Here is an 18,047-nt window from a genome sequence, read left to right as displayed (position 1 = left end):
ATCCAAAGCCCTGTGCCTGATTTATGTTCTTTCAGATCTGCTGGGGTCGGCTTTGCCTCATCGAGACTGAAAGCGCAGCCACCATTTTAATTCATGGCAGCCCCCTTTGAAGTTGCACGGGTGCTGCCTGAGGCATAACTGCGGCACTAGAAGAGAACATGCACAAAAGTATGTGTGCCTGCTGTAACATGCGCCGAGCGCACTGGCGGGAGTTGCCGCCTGGCCCATGTCAACCCAAAGATGCTGATCCAGTCCTAAATGTATGCCATTACCGTGGGAAAGAGGCAGGGATGGTGGCTTCATCAGACCATGGGGCATTTGCCGGTTTACAGGGCCTGCCTCTGGGAAGGAATCAGCTGGCACAAAATCACTTCATGAAATTATGCCAGCTATAAGATCAACCCTATCTGAAGGCCTTTAATTTGTATTAAAGAGAAGAGAGGAGAGACAGGGGGATATTGCAGACATATTTAAAAACCTCTAAATAATAATACACAAGAATCAAATGTTTTGATAGGAAAGAAAGTTTGAGAACAAGGGGCCATTGTTGTGGGAGTGGACCCTTGGGCCGAGGGCGAGTTGGCGCAACCTGCAGGGAGGAGCCCTGCAGGTCCCCACCGTCGGCAGGCGGCGCTGACTGAAGCAGAGGCCCAACCGGAGCTTCACCAATACCAGCCCTCGTTCCCCTTGGGTTGAGCTCTTGGGTGCCAGGGCTGGCTGGACTTAGGTGCTGGCCTTTGTGGAGGAGAAGATCCGTGGCGTAGATGTTGTAGGCCAGCACAGTAAGAGAAAGCGGAGTCAGGTCAAGCAGCGGTCAGGGCAGGCGGCAGGCAATCGGAGCCAGGTTCAGGCAGTGGTCGGGTCAGGCAGAGTTCAGTCAATAACAGTAAACAGGCAGTGGTCAGTGGCAGGTGGAGTCAAGCAGTGTCAAGGTCCAGTCCAAAGTCAAGTCAGAAGTCCTAGCCAAAGAGACAATCAACAAACAGGAGCAGGAAAGGACCCTAAAGATAGGTGAGGAAGACTGACGAGGAAGACAAGAACTCAAGACGAATCAGACTGGCAACGGAACCAGGAAACAAGACACGGGAACTCAGGGGGCACACAGCAGGAATCAGGAATAGGAGACAGGAACCAGGAACACAGCGGCAATGCACTTTTCCAAGTAGATAACCTATTGCCGAGGCACTGGAGAGGTATCCAAGGCAGGTTTAGATAGGCAGGAATCTTGACGTCATTGACGGACGCCTCTCTGGTTTTCCTGCCATTGGCCCTTTAAGTTCAGCACAGGCGTCGTGCACATACACTAGGGGGAGTTAGGGTTCGAGCCGACGGCATCCTGCCATGAATGGAGGAGCATTCAGTCACACCAAGGCATGGCCTGCCATGCCGGTGGAGGAAGCCAGAGTTGGAGCACCCCTGGGGAATCCCTGTGGCAGAGGTAAGAGCAGTTGCTTCTGGGAGGGGCCTATGAGCCGCAAATGCAACAGTCATATTATAAGGCTCAAGAGGGGCAGAGTGAAAAGCAACAATAGGAAATGTTTCTTCAGGAAAACGGTGGTGGATGCATGGAAGAGTATACAAGGGGAGATGTAGGCAAAAACAGTAACAAAATTCAAGAAAGCCTTGGGATATGTGAGAAATTGAAGGGAAAACCAGAGCTGACTCTTGAGGGAAGGGGGAGACATGGCCCAGAACAGATTGACTGGAGAGGGACCTGAGGCTGAAGGGTAGAGGGGTTGTTCCCCCTGAAGCTGAAGAGCAGGGAGGGGTGAATGTGTGAGGGGGGAGTTTCACACTAACCTCTCTCCTGGCCCGCTGCCACGCTAGTGCTGAGACTTTCAATCCAGTCCTCGGGACACACCCAGCCAGTCTGGGTTTTCAGGATATCCACGTGAGAGAGTGTTTCATGCACTGCCTCTATTCTATGCAAATCGATCTCATGCATATTCACTGTAGATATCCTGACAAGACTGGCTGGGTGTGTCTGGAGAACTGAGTTTAGACGTACTCTGTGGTGGCGAGAGGAGAACAACGGAAAGTGACGGCTGCCAGGATGTGCCCGGAATGGGCCTTCAACCTCAGCATGGGTCCCTGCCAAGGATGGACCTCTTTAAAAGCCAGAGATCAACTGAGGTCTATAGAACTGCAATAGGAACGAAATTGGGCCAAGACTGGATAGGCCTTACAGTACTTATCTGTCATCAGATTCTCTTCTTCTGTATCCAAAGCCTGGAAATTGTGATAGATGCATGTGTTAGATTGGACTAGCCTCTTGTGGTTGACCTAAGGCAGGTGCATCTTCCATCTATCTGCTTAGTCTTTGGGATCTCTTGACAGAGCATACCCAAGACTTCTTACAGCACTAAACCGTGGTGAGGATGTGTGGAGAGGTCCAGAAGGCTAGAACAGAATGCAAAATAAATATCAATAGATAGCACTTCAGTTTTTGGCAATCTCAATCTTTAAGGCTGAAAAAAGTCATCTTTTAATTACTGAAAAACAGGTACACACAGTGATGTGCTGTAGGGGATTTTATTTATTTAATTTATTTAGCCATTTTATATACTGTCATTCCAAGTGAAGATCACCACGGTTTATATCATGACATAAATATTATAGGTAGACATTTAGATTCACTTGATCGGTTCATATATATCATACATTTTAGCGAAAGACACACATTGACTAAGGTGGTCATGGATATACAGGGATGAGGTAGCACTTTGAACACAAGGTGCCAGAGGGATATAAAGTAAGGGGTAGAGAGAAGATGTTTCAGATATATTTATCTGGGCTGGGTTGGAAAGTAAAGTGGTATTGAGTTCTTTAGTTAGGTTCATAATCAATTTGTCTTTGGCGGGAGCAAGTACTGATTTCAGAAGAGCTTAAGTTAGGTTATAGGCATTTTGAAATAGCCACGTTTTAAGGCTGTGTTTGAATTTCTTTGTTTCAGTAGTCAGTCGTAGAATCTCAGGTAGCGAGTTCTAAAGTATAGGGCCCCTCTTTAACTTCTTTTTTTCAGTGTAAATTTCAAACAGACCACACAGCCGTTAAAGTCTGCAGGACGTTATGCAGAACTTATGCAACCCCTCAGGTCGTTGACCATGCACCTGCACACATTCGGTCGCATAAAGTGATGCCTCCTCTTCAGAGGCGCAACATAATGGCCTGTACACTTCCATGCATACATTTAAAAAATCCAAAAAGGATGTGTGCCACTGCCAACTCCACCCCCCACCCCCTCCAGAAAGCCTCTCAGTGCATGTAAAAGTAGGCACAAAAATGGATCTGCTGATAGTTCTACACCCACTGAGCCAGGGCCAGTTTTAGAACATCCAATGATGCGCCTACAACTGGATCTTATGTCCATCAATAAACTTGAAATTTACCCCTTAGAATAAAGCAGATCCAGCATGTACAATTGAATACGTTAGAAAAAAACCTCATACTAAAATGGAAGTCAGCAAAAAACTGCAAATACAGAAGGCAGGAACTAAAAAATGGAAATGTCAATGGTTTGTCTACTCTTTTGGTCTAAGAAGCAAGGAGAAGACAAAGGTACAGCTCCCATCACCATTCGGGTCAGCCCGAAACCAACACCTGCTGTCAGCCCTCCCTCTTTTCCAGCCAATCGGGAGAGGCCTTGAACTGTGTAACACTGAGAGTAGCGTCTCCGATGAAGCATGGTCGGAGCTGAGACTGAAGAAGTCAAGAGAGTGAGATCTTATTTATTTATTTATAAAATGTCTATCCCACCCAATTACCAGACAACTGTTCTAAATCTTGTTTCATCGAGGGCAATTGAGGGCTTGGAGTCATCTATCAGCGCATGATGAGTCAAAGCAGACATGCTCTGTTGGTGCCCGAGGCAAGAGGGGCGGCTGGTATGTGCCTGTCACGCCATTTCAATGAAAGGTGAACTCAGTTCAAAGACCTAATGTTGGTTTGTTATATGCATGCACTGCAATCTTCCTGAATCTTTATCATCTTCACTGTGTTAGCCTGGATCTTTGCAGGATTTGAGATCTTCCCAGCAGGGGTTGCTAGAGGTTCCTTCTCTGAAGGTTCTGGCACAGCAGTCTTCAGCTATTTTGGGCCCGTTTTGTGAAACAAATGGCCAGACAAAATTAGGAAAGAGGAAAACTATATTCAGTTCAGAAACCAGGTCCAATCCTGGCGTAAATTTGGAAAGAAGTAGAATGGATGGAAGAGGCAGGCTGAGGTTTGGCTTCGTAATGCACTGTTATTCTATTTTATTATGCAGGTGTGTGATGATTTCGTTTTATTGTTCTGTATAATTTGTCCCTCGACTTGAGGGTTTGCTTTGTGAGGCTTGTAATCAGATTCAGAGAAATAAATAAATACAGGGGGTTTTTTGTTTGTGACAGAATCTCATCCTCATCTCCAGGAACTCCTGCCCTTTATAGTCCTCCTTCATTGTAGAGTACAACAGGTTAAGTCCCCAGCATGGCTCATGGCCAAGCACAAACAGCTTCACAGGTATTTACTTAAAAATAAGATCAATAAGATAAGCTTTCTGTTACCAAAACATACTCTGAATTGGCTTGAAGTCTCAGCAGCCTAAATATTTAATTGACTGTTTTGTTTCTCCTACAAATTCCTCATGGGACATAAATTTTTACCCCAGAAGTTAAATACTCCTAATTTGCTTATTTGCCCTGGCAGAAAAATGATTACATGTGATGTTGAAGCCTGTCAATAAACTGAGAGAGAAGTGGAGCTCCCCTTCTTAGGGCCAGTGGTCATCATCAATGATGACCAAAGGCTCTTAAAGCCAATGTAGGGTTAAGCAAGCGTACACGTAGGGAGGATGACTTGATGGGTTCCTATGAATCTGTCACTATTTGCAATTCTTCCTGTAGTGCAAATGCGCGTCCCAGCCTTGTCTGTCTGGCTCTTTTATTGTCCTTCTTCCCAAAATCAGTACAAATGAAATTGGGTAGGCTAAGAGAATGAAGACCTTGGTAGAGGAAAGGAGGCTCAGGGCAAATTCTGGTGCACTTAAAAGAACAATACATTTTTTATTAGTGCACTGGGAAAGCTGTGGAGGACAGCACCATAGGGGCAGGAGAAGTGGGGTCACAGCAGGGGCATCATCTCTCTCTCTGGCTATCTTCAAATCCCGCACAAAAACCCACTTTTATGAGGCTGCTTTTCCATCTTGACTCAGACTTCCCCAATCATGGCCTTGTTGATTTTACTTATTTATTTATTTTTATTTACCAACATTCGATCTGACATATCACATCGGTTTACAGTAAAGCATGGAGCTAAAAAAGACATTGCTTTCTTAATATTTCTTACAGTGTAACTTAGAATCAACATTAACAGACATTAATGTAACATTAACCTTGCTTGCTACTATGAACATAATCAAAGAGTATCAAAGGTGCTAGGGAGGACCTAGTCTTCATTGGAGAAATTACTTACCTGATAATTTCGTTTTCCTTAGTGTAGACAGATGGACTCAGGACCAATGGGTATTGTGCTCTCCTGATAGCAGATGGGAGACAGAGTCAGATTTCAAAGCTGACGTCAGCCTACATATACCCGTGTAGCGTGCTTAGCTCTTCAGTATTGTCTTCGAAAAGCCAGTGTGGATATATGTTGCTTAATTCTTGCTCACACTCGATTAACCTTGAACTGGTTCAGCTGATTATATATATAAAACTTTTGAAACTGGAGACCGCCAGTGCACTGAAACAATAAACGCCGACACCTGAGCAACTGCGGGTGTCTTGGATTAGCGGTAGGCCGTGGCTTACCCTTACTTGTTCAGTCTTGAGATTTGATATCCGAGGTTCTCTATTTCTGGAGCAGCCGTGGGCGGGACACTGAGTCCATCTGTCTACACTAAGGAAAACGAAATTATCAGGTAAGTAATTTCTCCATTTCCTAGCGTGTAGCAGATGGACTCAGGACCAATGGGATGTACAAAAGCTACTCCCCTATAGGGTGGGAGGCTGCCCTTGCGAAGGCTGTATCCTCCCTGGCCTGAACATCCAGGCGGTAGAACCTGGAGAAGGTGTGTAGGGAGGACCATGTAACCACCCGACAGATCTCGGCTGGCAAAAGCAGCCTGGTTTCAGCCCAGGAGACTGCCTGGGCCCTTGTAGAATGCGCCTTGACCTGTAGAGGTAATGGTTTTCCTGCCTCTATGTAGGCAGCATTAATAACTTCCTTGATCCAGTGGGCTATGATGGCCCGTGATGCTGCTTCCCCTTGTTTCTTCCCCGCTGTGAAGAGCGAACAGGTGGTCAGTTTTTGCGCAAGGATTCTGATCTCTTCAGGTACTGGACTAGGATTCTGCCGACATTAGGTGGCGAAGGAGTCGTGAGTCTTCCGAATCCCTGTGCTCATCTGGTGATGGTAAGGATATGGTCTGTTTCATATGGAACTGGGAAACCATTTTCGGAAGGAAGGATGGTACCGTACGCAGCTGTATGGTGCCCAGAGTGAACCTGAGGAATGGTTCCCGACAGGATAATGCTTGAAGTTTGGAGATGCGCCGGGCTGAGCATATTGCGATCAAGGACACTGTCTTTAAGGTCAGGAGACATAGAGACAGGGCATTTGTTGGTCTGAAGGACTCCCCTGCTAGGAAGTCTAGTACTAGGTTGAGGTTCCATAGAGGCTCTGGCCACTTTAGTGGTGGTCGGAGTTGTTTGACCCCTTTCAGGAAACGAGACACATCAGGATGAGTTGATAGTCTGATACCATCCACTTCGGACCTGAAACAGGCCAGAGCTGCGACTTGGACCTTGAGGGAGTTGAGGGGCAACCCCTTCTGCATGCCGTACTGTAGGAATTCTAGGATCATGGGAATCTTGACTGTTCTCGGGAGGAGACCGCGATCTTCACACCAAGCTTCGAATACTCTCCAGATCCTTATGTAAGACAGAGATGTGGAGAACTTATGTGCCCGAAGCAGGGTGTCAATCACTGGTTTTGAGTAGCCACGCTTCTTTAGGCTAGTCCTCTCAAGGGCCATACCGTAAGAGAGAATCAAGACAGGTCTTCGTGTGAGATCGGTCCCTGCTGAAGCAGGTCCCTGTATGGCGGTAGATGCAGAGGATTCCCCACCAATAGTCTTCGCATGTCCGCGTACCATGGTCTTCTTGGCCAATCCGGGGCAACTAGTAGGACTAGTCCCCTGTGGTGTTCTACTTGTGGATGACCCTGCCCAGTAGAGGCTAGGGTGGGAAGGCATACAGGAGGCTTTCCTCCGGCCAGGTCTGGATGAGAGTGTTGATTCCCTGAGATTGTGGTTCTCATCTGCGGCTGTTGTCTTTTCCCGCGATGTGGGAAGCTGAAATCACTTGTAGATTTATTTCCGCCCACTCCATGAGGGGGTCAATTTCTAGAGACACCTGCTGGCTCTTGGTTTCGCCCTGGCGGTTGATGTAGGCAACGGTCATTGCGTTGTCCGACATGACTCTGATGGACTCGCCTCGGAGACTGTGGCTGAAAAAATAAAAATAAAAATAAATAAATAAATCATAGGCAGGCTAGTCTGACCGCTCGAGCTTCTAGGCAGTTTATGTTCCATCCCGCCTCTTCTTTGTCCCATTGTCCGTGGGCCGTCAGTTCCTGACAGTGGGCTCCCCACCCTCGCAGGCTTGCATCCGTGGTGAGCAAGATCCACTTCGGTGCGGATAGGTTTATGTATGCCTCTGCTTAGGTGCTCTTCCTGTACCCACCAATGAAGCTGCTCCCGAACCTCTGTCGGTAGCTGGAGGCAAATTGAGTAGTTCTGGGACACTGGGTTCCATCGTGACAGTAGGGAACATTGTAGCGGCCGCATATGGGCCCTTGCCCACGGAACAACTTCCAGAGTTGATGTCATGAGGCCGAGGACTTGGAGGTAGTCCCATACCTTGGGGCGGACCGAGGTCAACAGTTTTTGTAATTGACCCATCAGCTTCCTTCTCCGTGGAGGGGGAAGGTAGACCTTGTTCTGTTTGGTATTGAACCAGACTCCCAGGTATTCTAGTGACTGGGAGGGCTGTAGACAGCTCCTGGCTGTGTTCACAACCCACCCAAGTTCTTGTAGTAGATTCTTGACTCTGGTGGTCGTGTGGCGACTCTCCTCCGGAGACTTTGCTCTGATCAGCCAATCGTCCAAATAAGGATGTACCAGGACTCCTTCTTTCCTCAGTGCTGCCGCCACTACCACCATGATTTTGGTGAAGGTTCTGGGGCGGTGGCTAGTCTGAAGGGTAAGGCCCTGAATTGATAATTGAATGTTCCTTCTTTCTTGGGAACGATAAAATAGATGGAATAGTGGCCAGTATTTTGTTGAAGCGTGGGCACCAGAGCTATTGCCTTCAGGCTGAGTAGTCTTGCTAGTGTGGTTTCCACTGCCAGTCTCTTGGAGTCAGAGTGACATGGAGATCTCATAAATTTGTCTGGGGGGATGCTTTGGAATTCCAGAGTACCCCTCTCAAATGATAGTTAGGACCCACTTGTCCGAAGTTATCTTGACCCATCTTTGGTAGAATAGGGTAAGTCTGCCCCCTATGTCTTCTTCCTGTGGATGGGTCTTCATCTTCTCATTGTGGGGTCCAGCTGGGGCCTGCCCCTGAGCTTGCTCCTCTCTTAATGTGCCTGTTCCAAAAGGACTGAGACCTTCCTGAAGGACGAGGTGCTTGGGACTGTGTATTCTTGTAAGGTTTAAAGCGCTGTGATCCTCTGTCCTTGGTTCTTCTGGGGGAGGACCGCTGATATGTTCTTTTGTTCCTGTCTTCAGGTAATCGGGGTACTGGAGATTCACCCCATTTGTTGGCTAATTTCTCCAGTTCACTCCCGAACAGGAGGGATCCTTTAAAAGGCATTTTTGTAAGGTTCGCTTTGGAAGTCACGTCAGCCGACCCATTCTGGAGCCATAATTATCTTCTTGCCGCCACTGCGGCGGTGACATCCCTGGACGAGGTGCGTACGAGGTCTGCGGTAGCATCGGTGAGGAAGGAGACCGCAGGTTCCATCGCTTCTCCAGGCGTGGTTGCGTCTCTGATGAGGTTCAAACAGGAACGTGCCACTAAAGCGCAGCAGGAAGCAATTGTAGCGTCATTGCTGATACATCAAAGGACTGCTTAAGGATGGCTTCCAGCCTTCTATCCTGGGCATCCTTCAGTGCCGCTCCTCCCTCCACTGGGATCGTAGTGCGTTTTGAGACTGCACAGAGCATAGCATCCACTTTGGGGAAATGTAGAAGTTCCTTAGCCGTGGGTTCCAGCGGGTATAGGGTTTCTAGTGCCCGTTCCCCTTTGAAAGTGGCCTCTGGAACATTCCATTCCAGGTCAATCAGTTCCTTAAGGACTCCAGCATGGGAAAATAGCATGAGGCCTTACGGAGATACACCAGCATGGGATTCTTCTTTGGTTCCGCTGTGGGCTCCATGCCTGGAAGGCCCAGTGTCTTCATAGTCTGGGACACTAGGGTTGGTAATTCGTCCTTGTGGAAGAATCGGAGCATGGTTCGGTATGGCTCCATCCCTGGGGGGAATTTCTCCTTCTTCCAGGGAATTGGTTTCGTCCTCTGAGGTATCTGGATCCCCATCAGATAGGCTCCTGGTTAGGAAAAGCATGTCTCGAGAAGCCCGGGAGGTGCTGGGAAGGGCTTGTGCTTCCGGCCGGGTTTGAGTCAGGTGGGCAGCAGGGGCTGGTTGTGCCTGGACAAAAGTTTGCAGCCCTTTGAAAAATTCCACCCAAAAGAAGGTTCCTGGATCCATGTTAAGCCCAGGAGGGGTTGCAGTGGTAGCCCCAGAGGAATTTTCCGGTGGGGACGCCGAGTTGGAAATACTTAGGTCCGGGATGCCATCATCAGTGGTTCCGGATCCCTCTCCTGGCTGTAGAGGGTCTTGATTCGGTTCACCCCGATTCTGTTCGCACTGTTGGCACAGGAGGGATTCCAATCCAGGCTGCATGGCTCTTAAGTGGCAGGCTGGGCAAAGGAAGGGGCCCTTGGCTTTTTTGGATGGTGGTGCCATTGTTTGTGAGCGTGTCAGGCTTGAAAACTCACCTGTGCATGAGTTATGCACGTGGATGCGCTTGGTTGTGAGTGGAGGCATAGAAGCTATGCGTGTGGGCAGCAGAGTTTATGCACGCAGCACAGTTATGCGCACAGTTGTGCGCGTCACTGTGCGTGCGGCCTAGTGGTGCGCATCGCTGTGCACAAAAGCTAGATGTGCGCGCTGCTGTGCGCTCACCCCTTAGATAAGCGTTTAAGTTAGGCGCTTTGGGCCTTCGGCCTGCCCTGCGCGTACTGCCAGTTGAGGCGAAAATGATGCCAACAACCCCAAAAACAAGATGGTGACCCCCCACCCTGGAGGGCCTCCACGTGTGTGGACCCTCGTACCGAATCGGGGCCTGCCCAAGGAGGGCTGCTCAACACGATTTTAAAAGCCTCGTCGGAGGAAGGACAGTACGGCTATTCGAGCCTTGGAGACCGGAGACTTAGAAGTAAAGGTTTCTACCTTACCTGGTCTCAGCGCTTACCGGTCGCATGCCGGGCGGTCTCCAGCTGTGGGGGGAGAGGGAAATACCTTCACCGCCGCGCTCGAATCTGCATCCGCTGCCTTTCAGCTACCCTGGGGCTAAATCCACGCCGGGATTCGGCCATCGGACCAAGGCTCGCCTCTGAGGGATATCGAGAATCGACCTCAGGAAAGTCTCGACTGGAGGAGGGACCGCAGGAGAAGCGGGGGTCTCTTCTTAAGGTAAATTTTCTTTCTTGCTGTAAATGTAACACTATTCTTGTTTGGGATAGTGTCCGCATCTGCTGTGGAAACGGAGAAATACTGAAGAGCTAAGCACGCTGCACGGGTATATGTAGGCTGATATCAGCTTTGAATTCTGACTCTGTCTCCCATCTGCTGTCAGGAGAGCACAGTACACATTGGTCCTGAATCCATCTGGCTACACACTAGGAAATATTATGTTACTATGAAATACAGCCAATTTTTTTTCATGGATATTCCCCATTGTTGCTAATCTGCTGTCTCTTAACTCATGCTTGCTTCCAGTTCAGGACAAACAGCTGTGGTTTTACCAGAGTATTAATGGTAATGCAATGCCTCCGCTGACAATACTACAAGGGGTTTGTTGTTTCAGAGTGGCAGAAGCAATCACTTCTTTTATTCCTCAAGAAATCTTGGACAATAGTACAGTGTTGCTCATGTATTTCAAACTTCCTTTTCAACATTTTAGTCTTTACTGTTATAAGTTGGTGCAAAAAATAATTTGAGTTCAATTTTCAAAAGCCATTTATGCAGGTGGCTATTTACCCTTGTAAATCAACTGTCTGAAAATTGCCCACCCTCCCGGAGGGTAAAAGTACACTTTGTTTTACCTTCAGTTCAGCGAAAGCATTCCTTGGGGCATGGACAAACTGCAGAATGCCTCAATACGTGGAGTTTTAAATTTTCAAAACTATATCCATTGTTCGAAAGGGAAAAAGTGTCTGCAGAAAAAGCAGGTGCAAATCTCTTTTTCCCTAGGTAATTTTCAGAAGTGGTGCAAAAGCTGTAGGTTAAAGTACCTATGCACTTTGCAAAACATCATGGTGCTTTAAAATTGCCCCTTAATATTTGCAAGGTCACTCGTTCAATGCTGGACTTTGAGACATACTCCATGCATCCCTTCAAAGAATCAGACATATTTGCATGCATCCATGAAAGAAATTAGGGCTGGTGGGAAATAAGATAGCCACCTTCTCTTCCCCATTTTATTGCTCTTTAATTATTTGTTTTGTTAAATGAGGCCTAAGAAAAGTATTGAAATACCTAGAAGATCCAAAATTGGGAATAAGGATTTTTTATTTTTATGCTTTGTTGCTTGTGAGAACTTCCCTGTCCAAAATTCTGACCCTTTTTTTTCGTGTTCTTGGAAAACACATTATTATAGTATAAAAAGCATGTAACAGCACCAGCAGTTGCCGGTGCAAACCCTTGATCAGTGTGTCACTTTTAGAATAGGCTCAAGTCCAATCCCAAGTGTAGCAGGAACGCCATGGAACCATACAGAAAAAGTCACACACAGGTGAGAGACCATTCAATCCATGCTGGTAGTGTGATCACTTCCCAGCCTTTAGGGTAAGGTCCAAGCTAAGATCTGAGCTATGAGCTGAGGACAATCCCTGCTACTTTGCACTGAAAAAGTAGGAGTCTTAAGCCACCTGTTAAAAATGAGAGCTGATGCAGAATATGTATTGCCTCTTCAAAAAGTAAGAAAATTAAGCAGATCATTTCCCAAGACGTCTTACTAAGGCTACTAAAGTAAAAAATATTCCCCTTGCCATAATTTTAATAAAAGGAGAATCACATAAGTCAAAGTAGAAAAAAAATTACATGAATATGCAAAATAAACCATCTAAAATAGTAATATTTAGGAGGCTACTGAATTGTGTTCAGGACTATTCAGTGTTCACTAATTCTGTTTTTCAAGTGGTTTTGGCTGTTGTCTCTGTTTTTGGTAGTGAGCAATAATTTGGACTACAATGAAGCTGTTAATAAGCAGGAAAAGCAAGCCAGCTAGCCAAATAAGTAAAAAAGTGTTCTGTCCTTTAAATTCCAGAAAGTAAGCAGGAATCATCCAAAGTGCCTGTCCAATGAACCACAGCATGAGAAGGAGAACACCCTGATGCCATGGTATTACCAAAGCTGGCATTACCAGGGGCAACAAGCAGAGGTACCAAAGGAAGTACTGTGATGTGCACACTTTGTTAAAACTGACAAAAACAGCAGTGTGAAGAAAACAACAGAAGACGAGGTCCTTGTAATACGCCAAAGACACAGCTATAAGCAGGATGCACTGAGGCAGGAAAGCAGCCAGTCCCAGGACAGACGTCCAGTCACTAGCCGCAGTCAAGTACAGCATGTAGAAATAGCAGGAGAAGTTGTGGCGGATGTCCCGTCTAGTCATATGATATAAATAGGTGTGCTCCAAAAACTCCCAGCCATACCTGTAGTAAAATATGAAGTTTAAGACAGAAAAAGTAATTCCAGCAATAGTCCCAAACAATAGTACATCTCTGTTCAGAAGCCTTAGAAAACGTTCCCAGCAATGATGCAATGGTCGACATTTAGATTGGTCTGCATGGCCTCTTCCTTTCCCAGGACACCTCTCAGCCTGCAAATGGAGCACTATGGGCAGGAAATAAGTCACAGGATAAATCTTCATGTGTACCGAAAGCCCATAGAGTAGAGATGCTTTCAATATGTGACCTATCTGCACGTAATACAGCATAGCAAGCACAAGTACTGCTAATATAGACTCTGCATTTCCTCTGCTGGACACTGCCATTGGCAAGGGGTTGAAAAGCCAGAAAGCACAGTACCAAATTGCTTTTCCATTATCCAGACCCTGAAGCATTAAAATTTTATACATGAGATATGCAGCTATCAAATCACATGATATAAAGAGAAATTTCCCATACAGTTCTGTAAAGTAGATGTTTGGTGTTAGGATCCATCCCAACAGGGGTGTATAACGATATGTGGATCTCTGGTATGGTGAACTACCCTGTGTGATGAATCTGGCAGCATCTGTAAACACATGGTAGTCAATATCTGTATATTTCACCAACATAGTCCCATCCTGATACACTCCATAGAAGACAAGAAAAATTCTGAAGGCTATGCCAAAGAAAACCTGTGGCCACAGGACAGTGCTCAGACCTTTCTTCCTAAATGTCTTCTGGGAGGGCATTTTTATTTTATGCTTTATCCAGATGTCTGAAAATCTAAGATAATGTTTGTAACAACAAAATTATAGCTGATCAGCAAAGTCAGAAGAAGTTGTTCTCAAACAGGATATTCCCAAGTGATGTAAATTATGAAATAAGATGGCTTTGTCTTGTGTTTCCTTCGTGAACAATTTGTGATAGCATTCTTCTGTTGAAGCAGAAATTCTACTTCTACCACTTCATCAAGAAACATTCGGCACTTCAGTATTTATCTATTATTTTTTTCACTATTATTTTCCAAGAGGTAAGGAGCCACCAGCAGCAACCTTATCGCGGAAGAAGGAATATTGCACCCGCCTTGGTGTTGTAGAAAACGTTCGTAAGTCAACCCGGAAGTGTGAGCTGAGTCTCCAGTGTCACGTGACTGAACGTTGTGCGCAGGGAAGAGGCATCGAGCCAGAGCAGCGCCTGCAGATTTTACAGTTCCCCGGTGCCCGATTCGCACATCTTTCCGCTTTCAGCCCGGCGGCAGAGGACCGCGAGAAATGCCAAATTTGGCGGAATAAATTCTTGCTGCGCTTCCTATTTCTCTCTTTCACGTGTCTATCGTTGCTATTTGCTGGTGCTTCCTCGGGCCCCCCTTCCCAGCTTTGTCGAGGGTGGCTAAAGCATTCGGACACCAAGGCAGTAGGGGCGTAGCTACGGGTAGAACTTGGGGGCTTGTGCCCCTCACTTCCATATGCTGTTGCAGCCATGCCATCCACATCTGTAGCGGTTAACAACGGGATGACAATAAGTCAATGGTTATTAGTAGGCCTCAAGCACACTTACCCAGTGCTACATCCATGTTCCGCTTAAAATCCAAATCCAGCTTGCCCTGTGTAAGTGTCTTCCTCCCCAGGTATCCAGGGGTGGAATGAGGGTCGCCTAGTTTAAGCAGTTCTCCCTTTCCAAGAAATATCGGAGGTCTGCTTCTGGTGTCCACAATTTAATCCTCTCAATCTTTGCTTTTTTTCCAGGTTAGAGACTACTGTGAGGGGTTGATAGTCTCTCCTCTATTCTCTTCAGATGTCACTGAAAACTCTGACAGGCCGATACAGAAAGAAGAGCAGCGAGCGCCCAGGCCAGTGTCCTGGGCGCGCGATCCAGTAAAGAAAAATATGCTAATTAGGACCCACGGTAAAAGGAGGCGCTAGGGACACTAGCGCGTCCCTAGCGCCTCCTTTTTGACAGGAGCGGCGGCTGTCAGCGGGTTTGACAGCCGACGCTCAATTTTTCCGGCGTCGGTTCTCGAGCCCGCTGACAGCCACGGATTCGGAAACCGGATGCCAGCAAAATTGAGCGTCCGGTTTTCAAGCCGCGGGCTGATTTTAAATTTTTTTTTTTTTTAAATTTTGGGAACAATTTAATATCGCCATGACATTAAGTCGGAGGGTGTACAGAAAAACATTTTTTATTGCTTTTCTGTACACTTTCCCGGTGCCGGCAGAAATTAACACCTACCTTTGGGTAGGCGCTAATTTCTGAAAGTAAAATGTGCGGCTTGGCTGCACATTTTACTTACTGAATCGCACAGGAATAACTAATAGGGCCATCAACATGCATTCGGGTGCTATTAGTTTTGGGGGGGGGGGGAGGGTTGGCCGCACGTTTTCGACGCGCTATTACCCCTTACTGAATAAGGGGTAAAGCTAACGTGTAGAAAACACGCGTCCAAACGCGGGTTAACACAGGAGCTCCACCGGAGCATACTGTACTGTCTCAGCCTGTGAGTTCTCTTCTCCAATGGTAACTACATCTTTCAGGTCCCAAAAATCAGCACAGCAGAGAGAAAATAACAAAAATCCTATTTTCTTCCTACTCCTGGGCAGGAAGGGTGCCCACAAAACTTTTCTCCTGACACAAGTCCCACAAACTTCCAGAGAGTCTCAAAACGATACTATACTGCAGCCTCTGGGTATGAATTGTAAAACATTATTTGTCTTTCTTATTAACCTTTTCCAAGGCAGGGGTGCTTTATCCAGCTAAGTAGTGGTAATCTGTGCCAGATAGATGGATAAGTACTGATTTATCCGGCAGCTCTTACCCTCTGGGTTAGTGATGGCAACTGCTACTTAGCAGGATAAGTTTTGACTTATCTTGGAAAGTCCATACTTATCCGCAGACATTTTTAAACTTTCTAAAAAACCCTTTATCCCTCTTTTTTTAGGGGTTGTAAGTGTTAGCGCAGTAGTGCTGCAAACTTAACTCCAGCTCTGACCTGGAGTTAAATTTCCATCGTTCAAAAATCTGCATCGAGGGGGATGGGCTGCACTGCTTAAGGCCCTCATTTACATGGGATTTCCTTGCAAGGGCGCTAAGCACAACTCCTGATTAGGAGTGCGCATTTTCTTTGTGCAAAGCTCCTTGCTGCAACAGGAGAACGTTTTGCGAGCAGAAATGCGCGTTGAAGATCAGGCAAAAAAGGGCACACAACTTAGCGCACCTTTCTGCATCTGCCAGAAAATGTGCAGGTATCATTCTATGTAATTAACAGCATGACAAATTGCTGATACCGAGGGCACTTTCAGCATGCATAAGCTCATACACTCGGCAAGATGCCAAGACGTTTCAAGAAAATATAATAAGGATGGTTACACCATCTCAGCTCAAAACAAAAGTGCCGTTTCAAAGTTAAAAGTCTGTAACATGTCTTAACTTGATAAATTGTTGATTTTTGCACTTGCTAAATTTTGTATTTGTAAATAGTTAAATGTTGTTTAAAAACAAACAATGTGCATGGTTTTCAATAAAAAATTGACTTTTTTTGCATAGTCAGAGGCGTGAATCTTTATGCAGAATTATGTAGATTTGTCACATAATTGTCACAGGATCTTGAAAACATTCTGCCAGAAACCAGGAGCTCTGCTTTTCATCTTGAGCATGACTAAGGGAACCTGTTGCACCCCATCCGCGTCCGGCCCGCACACGGGCCTGCTCACCTCTCTCGCATCTCTGCAGGCCCCGGGTCAGCCTCCCCAGCAGCAGCCACGAGCACCTCCAGGCCTTGGCGTCCCGCGGCGGCGGTCGCCGGGCCTTCCACTGCGCATCAGACCTCATGCTGGAGTTCGGCGTCTCCCATGGCATTGGCCACGCCCCTACGCGCAAGCGGTCCACCCGGCCTCTTGTAGGGCCAGGGGCGGGTCCTGGCTCCGCGGCGCGCCCTAATTGAAGGAACTACTTAAGGAAGTCCCTGCCTTGGCAATGGGGTCGGCCTGGAGTTCGGCGTCTCCCATGGCATTGGCCACGCCCCTACGTGCGAGCGGTCCACCCGGCCTCTTGTAGGGCCAGGGGCAGGTCCTAGCTCTGCGGCGCACCGATTGAAGGAACTAATTAAGGAAGCCCCTGCCTGCACTTCCTTGCCTTGGCAATCGGGTCGGCATTGTATTACGTGCTAGATTGTCACTGCGTCCTAAGCCTTGTTCCAGTCTTTGTTCCAGGATCCTACTGTTCCTGCCTTGTTCCAGCGTCCTTCTGTTCCTGCGTCTGTCTGTTCGTCTCCCCAGGTAGTACCCCCGGACTGTCTCTTGGTACTGATCTCGGCCTGTTCCTCGACCTTCCTGTCTGCTGCCTGCATCCTGACCTCGTCTGACCTCCAGAACCTGACATCTGCCTTGCCTGACTACTCCTCGCACTGACCTTCGGATTCTGACCCCTGCCTTGCCTGACTATGTCTCCTGATTCTGGCTCTAGCCCTTGCCTTGTCATCGCCTACGCTGTTCTGGTCTTCCTTGCTCCATCTGAACCTCAATCTCAAGTCCAACCGCGCTCCCTTGCTGTCCGTGGGCACGCCTGTCTACCACCTCTCCAGGAAACCCTGCGAGGCCCACCTAAGTCCAAGCGGCCCGGGTCCCTACGGGCTCCACCCGGGGGGACCGCGGGCTTCCAGTGGTGAAGCTCATCCTAGCCTCTGTCTCCTCCAGTGCTCCGCCCCCTGGGGGACAGGTGCTTCCTGGTTCCTACCAGGGAGCAGTTCTCCATTGCCCCAGGACAAGGGTCCACCCCCGAGCGCAACAGAACCAACAAAAGACAACACTGAAATTGCTTAAAATTCAAAATATGCTGAGACTGGGTGTGGCCCGGCAATGTGTTTATCTCACTTCTTACTGTATTCTGCAAGATGAGCAAGTCCCAGCTAAATAGGAAGAGGGGACCTAGGAAAAAAACCTCTCATTTCAAACTCTAAACAAAAAAAGCTGCATTGATCCCGGGCGCCACCTGCTAGCAGTCTCATTGGGAGGGAGGGGGGGGGCTGTCGCAAAGTGGCCTGCGCCAGCGCCTACTTCCCTACTAGGGCTTGATTC

The 18,047-nt window shown here is 47.5% G+C and overlaps 1 protein-coding gene across 1 annotated transcript; it reads right to left on the bottom strand.

Annotated features, from left to right (window-relative positions):
• Window positions 1–12,246: 12,246 nt before the first annotated feature.
• On the bottom strand, window positions 12,247–14,861 carry PIGM (phosphatidylinositol glycan anchor biosynthesis class M). Its single transcript, XM_029581377.1, has one exon. The coding sequence runs from the start codon at window positions 13,725–13,727 to the stop codon at window positions 12,447–12,449; it is 1,281 nt and encodes a 426-aa protein (XP_029437237.1). The 5' UTR covers window positions 13,728–14,861; the 3' UTR covers window positions 12,247–12,446.
• Window positions 14,862–18,047: the final 3,186 nt, after the last annotated feature.

The sequence above is a fragment of the Rhinatrema bivittatum genome, chromosome 16, assembly GCF_901001135.1.
Source record: "Rhinatrema bivittatum chromosome 16, aRhiBiv1.1, whole genome shotgun sequence".
In the NCBI taxonomy this organism is placed as follows: Eukaryota; Metazoa; Chordata; class Amphibia; order Gymnophiona; family Rhinatrematidae; genus Rhinatrema; species Rhinatrema bivittatum.
This window is presented reverse-complemented; position numbering and strand designations above follow the sequence as displayed.

Coding starts and splice junctions, on each gene's coding strand:
- PIGM (XM_029581377.1), bottom strand. CDS start 13,727: ATGCCCTCCCAGAAGACATTTAGGAAGAAAGGTCTGAGCACTGTCCTG.